A 14,163-nucleotide genomic window follows, 5' to 3' on the forward strand; every position below is an offset into this window, starting at 1 on the left:
CCCAATGTGTTACAGGTTTGTAGATTAACTAAACTTAGTGTCCACTTTCATGGGCTGAAACTAGAGTCTGTCCCTTCAATAATGTGAATCGAGACCTTTCCAATGATCAAGAAATCAATAATGTGAATCGAGACCTTTCCAATGATCAAGAAATCAATAATGTGAATCGAGACCTTTCCAATAATCAAGAAATCAATAATGTGAATTGAGACCTTTCCAATGATCAAGAAATCAATAATGTGTATTGAGACTATTCAAATAATGAAGAATTTAATAATATGATTTAATAATATGATGTAATATCTGTCGAGTAAATCAAGTTATCAAATGAACACTTAATTTATGATTTAATGCTTTGGTACAAGATTATCTCCCCTTATCCAAAGATGCCATTTTAAAAGGAAGAAAAATTGGAGACAATGGAATTCAAAAGTGGAAAACTGGGAAAGATTGTGACATTGAGACCTTTTAAATGATAAAAAATTTAATCATGTATATTGTAGCCATTTTATATAAAACAATTGGCCATGGAGAGGGCAAGCCCTATTGACATCCTTTAGATTATAAACATAAAAAATCTGTGGATTAAACAAAGTAACAAAACTACATACTCTAATGGTGGTGTCGGTATTCTTGATCTGTATGTATGGTTCGAGCGGCTTGGCGGGACACACGAACGACAAGCTCTGTCTTTGCTTTATCCGACACTCCAGACTACAGACCTCCTCCAGGTTATCGGCCTTGCAGAGGCAGAGACCGAGACTTCCGTCATACCCTTTGTAGTCGTTGTCACAAACCTAGCACAGAGAAAAGGAATGTGTCTTTAATGAAATCTCTACAGATTTTGCACATTTTCAGTTTAGACATGTCTGTTTGATGTTTATTATAATATTTTTTGTTTTGATATTTTGGGATGGAAGGAGGGAAGGATGGATGGAGGGAGGGAGGGAGGGAGAAAAGAGAGAGATAGATATATAGAGGAAGAGAGAAAAAGAAAGATGGAGAAAGCAAGAGAGATGGGGAGGGACGGAGAGAGAGAGACAGCGAGCAAGCGAGAGAGAGAGAGAGAGAGAGAGAGAGAGAGAGAGAGAGAGAGAGAGAGAGAGAGAGAGAGAGAGAGAGAGAGAGAGAGAGAGAGAGAGAGAGAGACGGACAAAGAGTCGGAGAGAGACAGAGACTGATAGAAAGAGAATGAAGAAACAAAGACAGACTGGTGAGATAGACAGAAACACATTCAGAAACACATTCAGAAACAGAGAAAGGAAAGAAATTTCTGTTTAACGACACTTTGGCACATTTTAACTATATTTGGTCTAACATATGCTTATTTCAACACTAGATTTAGAGTGAACGAAAATGTGCAGTTGCCACTTAGGCTACTCATCCATTATTCATATCATTTACACTGAGTAAATCAGTAAAACAGACTTTAAACCATCAAGCTGGCCAACTACAACTATGTCTAGTTGATTTTATGGTTAGTTTGTGTAATGTACACTCATCCTATTTAAATTTTAAAATACAGTGAAACCCCTCTAAACCAGACACCCTAGGGACCAAGACAAATGTCTGGTTTTAAGAGGGATCTGGTTTAGAGAGGTTAAGTTCTGTCCTGGTTTTTAAAAAGGAACTGGGTAAAACGTCCGTTTTTGAGGGAATTCCAGTTTACAGAGGGTCCGGTCTTGAGAGATTTCACTGTATCACAAGTAGTTACCTGTTCAGAGCAGTAGGTGACCCACTGGTCAGCGATCATACACTGACCATTTTGGTTGCGATATGACCCCTCGGTACAGAGGTCATACACCTGCTTAATACAATCCTGTTGATTCCCAAACTCCAGGTAACCAGCTTTACATGGACAATTTTTGTCACTTGGCTAAAAAAATATAAATATTGAAGAGAATTTTAAATATATTTTAAAATAAAATTTAATGTAATATTATTGAATAATTTGTCATTTTGCTGAAAATTATAAAATATATACGATTTAAAACATTAAAAAAGGTAAAATTATTATCATTTAGCTACATGTATATGAAAAAATATAAATGTTTTTAAATATTGTTAAAAATATGTAAAATAATTGTCATTTTGGCTGAACAATTTTAAATGAAAATGTTCCACATATTTAAAAAAAGAAGTAATATTGTCATTTGGCTGAAAAATTCAAATAAATAAAGTTTTAAATCTATTTAAACAAAATGTAAAGTAACTGTTCCAGATCGAATAAATAACATAATTAAAAAATTAAATTACAATTTCAATTTCGTTTTTCATGTGCATTGTACAACCAAGTTCCATTGATTCTGTATTTAAATAGTTCATGAGAAACAGAGCTAAACATAAAAGTTTAACCTTGACCTAAACACAAAAGTTTAACCTTGACCTAAACACAAAACTTTAACCTTGAGTTCAGCACAAAACTTTAACCTTGAACTAAACACAAAACTTTAACCCTGAGCTAAACACAAAACTTTAACCTTGACCTAAACACAAAACTTTAACCTTGAGCTAAACACAAAACTTTAACCTTGACCTAAACACAAAACTTTAACCTTGAGTTGAGCACAAAACTTTAACCTTGAACTAAACACAAAACTTTAACCCTGAGCTAAACACAAAACTTTAACCTTGACCTAAACACAAAACTTTAACCTTGAGCTAAACACAAAACTTTAACCTTGAGTTCAGCACAAAACTTTAACCTTTAGCTAAACACAAAACTTTAACCTTGACCTAAACACAAAACTTTAACCTTGTCCTAAACACAAAACTTTAACCTTGTCCTAAACACAAAACTTTAACCTTGACCTAAACACAAAACTTTAACCTTGTCCTAAACACAAAACTTTAACCTTGACCTAAACCCAAAACTTTAACCTTGTCCTAAACACAAAACTTTAACCTTGTCCTAAACACAAAACTTTAATCTTGACCTAAACACAAAACTTTAACCTTGACCTAAACACAAAACTTTAACCTTGACCTAAACACTATTGGGTACTCCGGTCATGAGAGGTTTTACTGTAAAACTGACCTGGAAGTCACGACCTGAGCCCGTACAGTCGCACGTGACCGAACCTCGGACCGGCTGATTGGCCTCGCTCCCGCACACGAAACACGCCTTCTGCGCCTCCAGGTGGTTGAAGTGGTCTACCGAGCACAGCTTGCAGTCGGACAGACTCCCCTTCCCGGTGTTCGGGTTGTACCGGCCCTGTGGACACGGCGTGCCCTGAGAGCTACTCTCGGGGCAGTAGTAGCCTGAAATACAGAAGGAACCAATCAAACAATCAATCAATCAAATGGTAGCGAGTTTAATATCCCATTTATTACCCATAGTAGCCTGAAATACATAATGAATCAATCAATCAATCAATCAATCAAATGGTAGTGAGTTTAATATCCCATTTATTACCCATAGTAGCCTGAAATACATAATGAATCAATGAATCAAATGGTAGGGAGTTTAATATCCCATTTATTACCCATAGTAGCCTGAAATACAGAAGAAATCAATGAATCAAATGGTAGCGAGTTTAATATCCTATTTATTACCCATAGTAGGCTGAAATACAGAAGAAATCAATCAATCAATGAATCAATCAATCAATCAAATGGTAGCGAGTTTAATATCCCATTTATTACCCATAGTAGCCTGAAATCCAAAAGAAATCAATGAATGAATCAATCAATCAATCAATCAAATGGTAGCGAGTTTAATATCCCATTTATTACCCATAGTAGCCTGAAATAAATCAATCAATCAATGAATCAAATGGTAGCGAGTTTAATATCCCATTTATTACCCATAGTAGCCTGAAATACAAAATGAATCAATCAATCAATCAATCAATCAATCAATCAATCAAATGGTAGCGAGTTTAATATCCCATTTATTACCCATAGTAGCCTGAAATACAAAAGAAATCAATCAATCAATGAATTTAATATCAATCAATCAATCAATCAAATGGTAGCGAGTTTAATATCCCATTTATTACCCATAGTAGCCTGAAATACAAAATGAATCAATCAATCAATCAATCAAATGGTAGCGAGTTTAATATCCCATTTATTACCCATAGTAGCGAGTTTAATATCCCATTTATTACCCATAGTAGCCTGAAATACAAAATCAATGAATCAATCAATCAATCAATCAAATGGTAGCGAGTTTAATATCCCATTTATTACCCATAGTAGCCTGAAATACAAAATGAATCAATCAATCAATCAATCAAATGGTAATTTAATATCCCATTTAATCAAATACAAAATCAATCAATCAATCAAATGGTAGCGAGTTTAATATCCCATTTATTACCCATAGTAGCCTGAAATACAAAATGAATCAATCAATCAATCAATCAATCAAAATGAATCAATCAATGGTAGCGAGTTTAATATCCCATTTATTACCCATAGTAGCCTGAAATACAAAAATCAATGAATTTAATATCCCATTTATTACCCATAGTATCAATCAATCAATCAATCAAATGGTAGCGAGTTTAATATCCCATTTATTACCCATAGTAGCCTGAAATACAAAATCAATCAATCAATCAAATGGTAGCGAGTTTAATATCCCATTTATTACCCATAGTAGCCTGAAATCAATCAATCAATCAATCAAATGGTAGCGAGTTTAATATCCCATTTATTACCCATAGTAGCCTGAAATACAAAATGAAAATCAATCAATGAAGTCAATCAATCAATACAAAATCAATCAATGGTAGCGAGTTTAATATCCCATTTATTACCCATAGTAGCCTGAAATACAAAATGAATCAATCAATCAATCAATCAAATGGTAGCGAGTTTAATATCCCATTTATTACCCATAGTAGCCTGAAATACAAAAGAAATCAATGAATGAATCAATCAATCAATCAATCAAATGGTAGCGAGTTTAATATCCCATTTATTACCCATAGTAGCCTGAAATACAAAAGAAATCAATGAATGAATCAATCAATCAATCAATCAAATGGTAGCGAGTTTAATATCCCATTTATTACCCATAGTAGCCTGAAATACAAAATGAATCAATCAATCAATCAATCAAATGGTAGCGAGTTTAATATCCCATTTATTACCCATAGTAGCCTGAAATACAAAATGAATCAATCAATCAATCAATCAAATGGTAGCGAGTTTAATATCCCATTTATTACCCATAGTAGCCTGAAATACAAAATGAATCAATCAATCAATCAATCAATCAAATGGTAGCGAGTTTAATATCCCATTTATTACCCATAGTAGCCTGAAATACAAAATGAATCAATCAATCAATCAATCAAATGGTAGCGAGTTTAATATCCCATTTATTACCCATAGTAGCCTGAAATACAAAATGAATCAATCAATCAATGGGTAGCGAGTTTAATATCCCATTTATTACCCATAGTAGCCTGAAATACAAAATGAATCAATCAATCAATCAATCAAATGGTAGCGAGTTTAATATCCCATTTATTACCCATAGTAGCCTGAAATACAAAATGAATCAATCAATCAATCAATCAAATGGTAGCGAGTTTAATATCCCATTTATTACCCATAGTAGCCTGAAATACAAAATGAATCAATCAATCAATCAATCAAATGGTAGCGAGTTTAATATCCCATTTATTACCCATAGTAGCCTGAAATACAAAATGAATCAATCAATCAATCAATCAAATGGTAGCGAGTTTAATATCCCATTTATTACCCATAGTAGCCTGAAATACAAAATGAATCAATCAATCAATCAATCAAATGGTAGCGAGTTTAATATCCCATTTATTACCCATAGTAGCCTGAAATACAAAATGAATCAATCAATCAATCAATCAAATGGTAGCGAGTTTAATATCCCATTTATTACCCATAGTAGCCTGAAATACAAAATGAATCAATCAATCAATCAATCATTTAATGGTAGCGAGTTTAATATCCCATTTATTACCCATAGTAGCCTGAAATACAAAATGAATCAATCAATCAATCAATCAAATGGTAGCGAGTTTAATATCCCATTTATTACCCATAGTAGCCTGAAATACAAAATGAATCAATCAATCAATCAATCAAATGGTAGCGAGTTTAATATCCCATTTATTACCCATAGTAGCCTGAAATACAAAATGAATCAATCAATCAATCAATCAAATGGTAGCGAGTTTAATATCCCATTTATTACCCATAGTAGCCTGAAATACAAAATGAATCAATCAATCAATCAATCAAATGGTAGCGAGTTTAATATCCCATTTATTACCCATAGTAGCCTGAAATACAAAATGAATCAATCAATCAATCAATCAAATGGTAGCGAGTTTAATATCCCATTTATTACCCATAGTAGCCTGAAATACAAAATGAATCAATCAATCAATCAATCAAATGGTAGCGAGTTTAATATCCCATTTATTACCCATAGTAGCCTGAAATACAAAATGAATCAATCAATCAATCAATCAAATGGTAGCGAGTTTAATATCCCATTTATTACCCATAGTAGCCTGAAATACAAAATGAATCAATCAATCAATCAATCAAATGGTAGCGAGTTTAATATCCCATTTATTACCCATAGTAGCCTGAAATACAAAATGAATCAATCAATCAATCAATCAAATGGTAGCGAGTTTAATATCCCATTTATTATTAGCCCAGCCCATAGTAGCCTGAAATACAAAATGAATCAATCAATCAATCAATCAAATGGTAGCGAGTTTAATATCCCATTTATTACCCATAGTAGCCTGAAATACAAAATGAATCAATCAATCAATCAATCAAATGGTAGCGAGTTTAATATCCCATTTATTACCCATAGTAGCCTGAAATACAAAATGAATCAATCAATCAATCAATCAAATGGTAGCGAGTTTAATATCCCATTTATTACCCATAGTAGCCTGAAATACAAAATGAATCAATCAATCAATCAATCAAATGGTAGCGAGTTTAATATCCCATTTATTACCCATAGTAGCCTGAAATACAAAATGAATCAATCAATCAATCAATCAAATGGTAGCGAGTTTAATATCCCATTTATTACCCATAGTAGCCTGAAATACAAAATGAATCAATCAATCAATCAATCAAATGGTAGCGAGTTTAATATCCCATTTATTACCCATAGTAGCCTGAAATACAAAATGAATCAATCAATCAATCAATCAAATGGTAGCGAGTTTAATATCCCATTTATTACCCATAGTAGCCTGAAATACAAAATGAATCAATCAATCAATCAATCAAATGGTAGCGAGTTTAATATCCCATTTATTACCCATAGTAGCCTGAAATACAAAATGAATCATTTATCAATCAAATCAATCAAAATGGTAGCGAGTTTAATATCCCATTTATTACCCATAGTAGCCTGAAATACAAAATGAATCAATCAATCAATCAATCAAATGGTAGCGAGTTTAATATCCCATTTATTACCCATAGTAGCCTGAAATACAAAAGAAATCAATGAATGAATCAATCAATCAATCAATCAAATGGTAGCGAGTTTAATATCCCATTTATTACCCATAGTAGCCTGAAATCCAAAAGAAATCAATGAATGAATCAATCAATCAATCAATCAAATGGTAGCGAGTTTAATATCCCATTTATTACCCATAGTAGCCTGAAATACAAAATGAAGGAAAAAAAGAATGTTTTATTTAGTGATGTACTCAACACATTTTAATTACGGTTATATGACATCATACATACGGTTAAGGACCACACAGATAATAAGAGAGGAAACCTGCTGCCCAACACAATGCACTACACACAGACAGGATAGTACATACCACAGCCTTTGTTTTCTCCCAGCCCACCCCATTCTGCCATGCCTGGTTTCACTGTATTATGAACATGTTTTACCTGGTGGACATAAATATGAGTGGGTCGCGGGATATCCGGCTGCCCAAACCAGCGAGCTGTCATTGGCCACAGGGTTGTCTGTGGTTGCCATGGCAAGGCAGACAACTCCGGCTCGACAAGGTTCACAAATGGTCCGGTTTTCGTGAGCTCCGAACGTTCCGGGCAGACAAGGTTTACAGGTGTCGTTGAACGTTCGCCGCAAAGAACCGTCGTATTCTTTATACCCGAGCGGACACTTCTTCGGTTCAATAGCTCCTGCAAGAAAGGAAAGGAAATGTTTTATTTAACGACACACTAAACACATTTTATTTACGGTTATATGGTGTCAGACACATGGTTAAGGACCACACAGATTTTGAGAGGAAACCCGCTGTCGCCACTATTCTTTTTGATTAGCAGCAAAGGATCTTTTATATGCATCATCCCACAGACAGGATAACACATATCACAGCCTTTAATATACCAGTCGTGGAGCACTGGCTGGAGCGAGAAATAGCCCAATGAGCCCAACGATGGGGATCGATCCCAGACCGACCACGCATCAAGCGAGCGCTGTACCACTGGGCTACGTCCCGCCCCTCCTGCAAGAGAAAAACGGTTTAACAATAAGAATTTTAAATAATGTTAACTGACTGTAGAATAGTTTGTTTTGATTAACGACACCACTAGAGCATATTGATTTATCAATCATCGGATATTGGATGTCAAACATTTGGTAAGTATGACATATAGTCTTAGGAAACCTGCTACATTTTTCATTAGTAGCAAGGGATCTTTTATATCCACCATTCCACAGACAGGATAGCACATATTACGGCCTTTGATATACCAGTTATGGTGCACTGGCTAGAACGCGAAATAGCCCAATGGGCCCACTGACAGGGATCAATCCTAGACCGACCGCGCATCAAGCAAGAGCATTACCACTGGGCTATGTCTCAACCACAAGTTTTCAGAAAAATCAAGGTGATATCTATGAACTTGAGTAACAGTGAAACAAGTAAGTAAAAAAACCACACCAGAATTAACCATTTTTTCTTTTAATTTTTGATGGATTACAGGATAAAAGTAATAACTAGTTAATGACATAGCATGTTGGCTTTATCCTGGTCGCGCCAAATGGGACATTCTACTAGGTAAACATTGCAGAATTTCCCAGTCTTACTGTCATAGGACAAAGTCAATATCCATTTAAAAAATGTACCATTTACCAAAATAATGGATCCAAGTTTTATTACAGCAAAATATGATGATATATATTGTGTATTAAACCAAAACTGTGATGGCACAATATACTGCCATCAACTTTAGTTTATGGACTAGACTACTAGAAAAATGCACATAGGTGTGAGATGAGGCTAATGTATGAAAATCATTATTCTGGTGTTTCGTGCTGTGTCGTCACATACGATGTTCATACCTGCGTCAGTATTGTTACAGTCAGTGACAGCACCACAGTAATGACCGACTGGGCACGGGATAGGGAAGCTGGACGCTACTGGACAGTAGTAACCAGGTGGACACGGTTTCTGATCCATCGACATGTTGCAGTAGTAACCTGAAATTACAGAAACATCCAAATTAATAATACAGTGTAATCATGTTACATGTGGGTTGTTTAAGTGAGGTTAATCTAAATAATCTCTCACTCTCTGTCCCTCTCTCTCTCTCTCTCTCACACACATTCCTGATAGATGGTTTGATTGTGGTTTGTCTATGTTACGCATCTGCTTGACATATGGTTTGATTGTGGTTTGTCTATGTTACGCACCTGCTTGACATATGGTTTGATTGTGGTTTGTCTATGTTACACACCTGCTTGACATATGGTTTGATTGTGGTTTGTCTATGTTACGCATCCGCTTGACATATGGTTTGATTGTGGTTTGTCTGTTACGCATCTGCTTGACATATGGTTTGATTGTGGTTTGTCTATGTTACACACCTGCTTGACATATGGTTTGATTGTGGTTTGTCTATGTTACACACCTGCTTGACATATGGTTTGATTGTGGTTTGTCTATGTTACGCATCTGCTTGAAATATGGTTTGATTGTGGTTTGTCTGTTATGTTGGTTTGATTGTGGTTTGTCTATGTTACGCGCATATGGTGCTTGACGCACCTGCTTGACATATGGTTTGATTGTGGTTTGTCTATGTTACGCACCTGCTTGACATATGGTTTGATTGTGGTTTGTCTGCTTGATGTTGACATATGGTTTGATTGTGGTTTGTCTATGTTACGCACCTGCTTGACATATGGTTTGATTGTGGTTTGTCTATGTTACACACCTGCTTGACATATGGTTTGATTGTGGTTTGTCTATGTTACGCACCTGCTTGACATATGGTTTGATTGTGGTTTGTCTGTTACGCTCCTGCTTGACATATGGTTTGATTGTGGTTTGTCTGTTACGCACCTGTTTGACATATGGTTTGATTGTGGTTTGTCTGTTACGCATCTGCTTGACATATGGTTTGTCTATGTTACGCACCTGCTTGACATATGGTTTGATTGTGGTTTGTCTATGTTACGCATCTGCTTGACATATGGTTTGATTGTGGTTTGTCTATGTTACGCATCCGCATACGGTTTCATTGACGCATACATGGTTTGATTGTGGTTTGTCTATGTTACGCACCGCTGACATATGACATATGGTTTGATTGTGGTTTGTCTATGTTACGCACACATATGGTTTGATTGTGGTTTGTCTGCTTTGACATATGGTTTGATTGTGGTTTGTCTATGTTACGCACCTGCTTGACATATGGTTTGATTGTGGTTTGTCTATGTTACGCACCTGCTTGACATATGGTTTGATTGTGGTTTGTCTATGTTACGCATCCGCTTGACATATGGTTTGATTGTGGTTTGTCTGTTACGCATTTGTCTATGTTACGCACCCCTGCTTGACATATGGTTTGATTGCTTGACATATGGTTTGATTGTGGTTTGTCTATGTTACGCACCTGCTTGACATATGGTTTGATTGTGGTTTGTCTATGTTACGCACCCGCTTGACATATGGTTTGATTGTGGTTTGTCTATGTTACGCACCTGCTTGACATATGGTTTGATTGTGGTTTGTCTATGTTACGCACCTGCTTGACATATGGTTTGATTGTGGTTTGTCTATTACGCATCCGCTTGACATATGGTTTGATTGTGGTTTGTCTGTTACGCATCCGTTTGACATATGGTTTGATTGTGGTTTGTCTATGTTACGCATCCACTTGATATATGATTTCATTGTGGTTTGTCTATGTTACAAACCTGCTTGACAGATGGTTTGATTCTGCGATCCTGGAATACAGACGTATCCCTCATCACACTGGATACCAGAATATGTCATGTTTGTCTCGGGGCAGTACTTTCCAGCTGGACACAGATAACAGTCAGCAACACTACCGGCAGCTATAGCATCTCTAAAAACAACAAAAACAACTATTCATTCATGTTAAGCCATCGTTTTTAAAATTTATATATAACTGTCTTAAAATATGGGGAGCTAAATGGGAATGTCCGAATGTGTTTATTATTAGGTATATATCTAAATTTATTTTCCATTGCATATGTTTGTTTTGTTTACCAACACCACTAGAGCACATTGATTTATTAATCATCGGCTATTGGACATCAAACATTTGGTAATTTTTAGCCTCAGACAGGAAGTCCGCTACATTTTTCCTATAGCACCAAGGGATCTTTTATATGCACCATCCTACAGACAGGATAGCACATACCACAGCCTTTGATATACCAGTTGTGGTGCACTGGCTGGAACTTACAAAGAGAAACCCCTCCAAAGCAGACACTAAAAACCGGTCATTTTTCATAGTCTCTTTTTAAATATCTATACAGGACAGAATCCCTCTGAAAAGTTTGTTTTGTTTTAACGACACCACTACAGCACATTGATTTATTTATCGTCGGCTATTGGATGTCATACATTAGGTATAAACCAAACATTTTACTTGATACATGGAGGATGTCTGGACAGTTTAGAGAGGTTTTAATGTGATACATTGTATCCTGTCTCAAGTGGTGTCCCACTTAATGTTCTGGTGGGACGTAACACTTTGATATTAACCATATAATAGTAAATAGTAAGTGGTAGGTAGGTAGGTAGGTAGGTAGTAGTAGTAGTAGTAGTAGTAGTAGTAGTAGTAGTAGTAGTAGTAGTAGTAGTAGTAGTTGCAGTTGCAGTTGCAGTTGCAGTTGCAGTTGCAGTTGTAGTTGTAGTTGTAGTTGCAGTTGTAGTAGTAGTAATAGTAGTAATAATAATAATAATAATAATAGTAATAGTAGTAGTAGTAATAATAATAATAATAATAATAGTAATAGTAGTAGTAGTAATAGTAGTAATAATAATAATATTAGTAATAGTAGTAGTAATAATAATAATAATAGTAGTAGTAATAATAATATTAGTAATAGTAGTAATAATAATAATAATAGTAATAATAATAATAATAGTAGTAATAATAATAATAATAATAGTAATAATAATAATAATAGTAGTAATAATAATAGTAATAGTAATAGTAATAGTAATAATAATAATAATAATAATAATAATAATAATAAAGAAGGAAATATTTTATTTAATAACGCACTCAACACAATTTATTTACGGTTATATGGCGTCAGACATATGGTTAAGGACCACACAGATACTGAGAGAGGAAACCTGCTGTGGCCACTTCATGGGCTACTCTTTTCGATTAGCAGCAAGGGATCTTTTATATGCACCACCCCCACAGACAGGGTAGTACATACCACAACCTTTGATATACCAGTCGTGGTGCACTGGCTGGAACGAGAAATAGCCCAATGGGCCCACCGGCGAGGATCGATCTTAGACTGACCGCACATCGAGCGGAAGCTTAACTACTAGGCTACATCCCGTCCCTAATAATAATAATAATAATAATAATAATAATAACCATAATACTAATAATGATAATGATGATGATAATGATGATAATGATGATAATGATATAACGCACAATACCTGTATGTTCCCACGGGACATGGCTCGGGTGCGTCTGTGGCGTTGGTGCAGTAGAATCCGGGGTCACATGGGTTCACGGTGTAGTTGGCCATCCCTGTGTCATTGCACCAGTATCCGGGTGGACAGGGCTTACACCAACTGCTGTCCCTACCACCCTGTTCATCATTGTACGTCTTTACTGGGCACGCCTACAGAAAAATTAGAAATACATGTTATACAAGGTTTTGTTTAATGACACCACTAGAGCACATCATTCCCTGTGTCATTGCACCAGTATCTGGGTGGACAGGGCTTACACCAACTGCTGTCCTTACCACCCTGTCCATCATTGTACGTCTTTACTGGGCACGCCTACCAAAAAATTTGAACAATTATTTAAAAATCTGTTTTGTTTATCGACAGCACTAAAGCACTTTGCTTAATTAATCATCGGCTAGTGCATGTGGTAAAATTTAATATCTACCTGGACCCGTGCTTATAAATTTTTTAGAGTCCAGACTCAATCTCTAATGATGTCACATGCATACAGTTTGTCTGGCGTTGTGATGACCTTAGTGTCTCAGACTCTGTTAGTTTCGAGTCTAGACTTAAAAGTTTCATAAGCACCAGGCTTGGTCTTCCCTGACTATTGGATGTCAAACATTTGGTAATTCTGACATATAGCAAGAGATCTTTCAGATACACATGGATGGATGGATGGAAGGAAGGAAGGAAGGAAGGAAGGAAGGAAGGAAGGAAGGAAGGAAGGAAGGAAGGAAGGAAGGAAGGAAGGAAGGAAGGAAGGAAGGAGGGAGGGAGGGAGGGAGGGAGGAAGGGAGGGAGGGAGGGAGGGAGGAAGGGTTTTATTTAATGACGCACTCAACACATTTTATTTATGGTTATATGTCGTCAGACATATGGTGAAGAACCACACAGATATTGAGAGAGGAAACCGGTTGTCATCACTTAATAGACTACTCTTTTCGATTAGCAACACGGGATCTTTTATATGCACAATCCCATAGACAGGATAGCACATACCACGGCCTTTGATGTACCAGTCGTGGTGCACTGGCTGGAGCAAGAAATGAAGGAAGGAAGGGTGGCTATGGGATGGATGGGTAGATGGATCAATAGATGGGTGGGTGGATGGATGAATGGATAGATTTGTGAGTGCATGGATGCATGGCGGGATGGATGGAGGGATGGATGAATGGACTGGTTAAAGTTTGTTTTGTTTAATGACACCACTAGAGCACATCGAGTAATTAATCACCGG

At 36.0% G+C, this 14,163-nt stretch overlaps 1 protein-coding gene across 1 annotated transcript in view; it reads right to left on the reverse strand.

The window, feature by feature from the left end:
- LOC121387601 overlaps nucleotides 1-14,163 on the reverse strand; it is a 251,086-nt gene that overhangs the window by 43,788 nt on the left and 193,135 nt on the right. Inside the window, exons 109-115 of the mRNA XM_041518760.1 lie at nucleotides 12,906-13,093; nucleotides 11,165-11,316; nucleotides 9,308-9,445; nucleotides 7,888-8,142; nucleotides 3,038-3,261; nucleotides 1,715-1,876; nucleotides 612-797 (exon numbers count right to left, since the gene is read on the reverse strand). Of these exons, the coding sequence (XP_041374694.1) occupies nucleotides 612-797; nucleotides 1,715-1,876; nucleotides 3,038-3,261; nucleotides 7,888-8,142; nucleotides 9,308-9,445; nucleotides 11,165-11,316; nucleotides 12,906-13,093 (1,305 nt within the window). The remainder of the gene's footprint in view (nucleotides 1-611; nucleotides 798-1,714; nucleotides 1,877-3,037; nucleotides 3,262-7,887; nucleotides 8,143-9,307; nucleotides 9,446-11,164; nucleotides 11,317-12,905; nucleotides 13,094-14,163) is intronic.

This window comes from Gigantopelta aegis, chromosome 13 (assembly GCF_016097555.1).
Source record: "Gigantopelta aegis isolate Gae_Host chromosome 13, Gae_host_genome, whole genome shotgun sequence".
Lineage (NCBI taxonomy): Eukaryota > Metazoa > Mollusca > Gastropoda > Neomphalida > Peltospiridae > Gigantopelta > Gigantopelta aegis.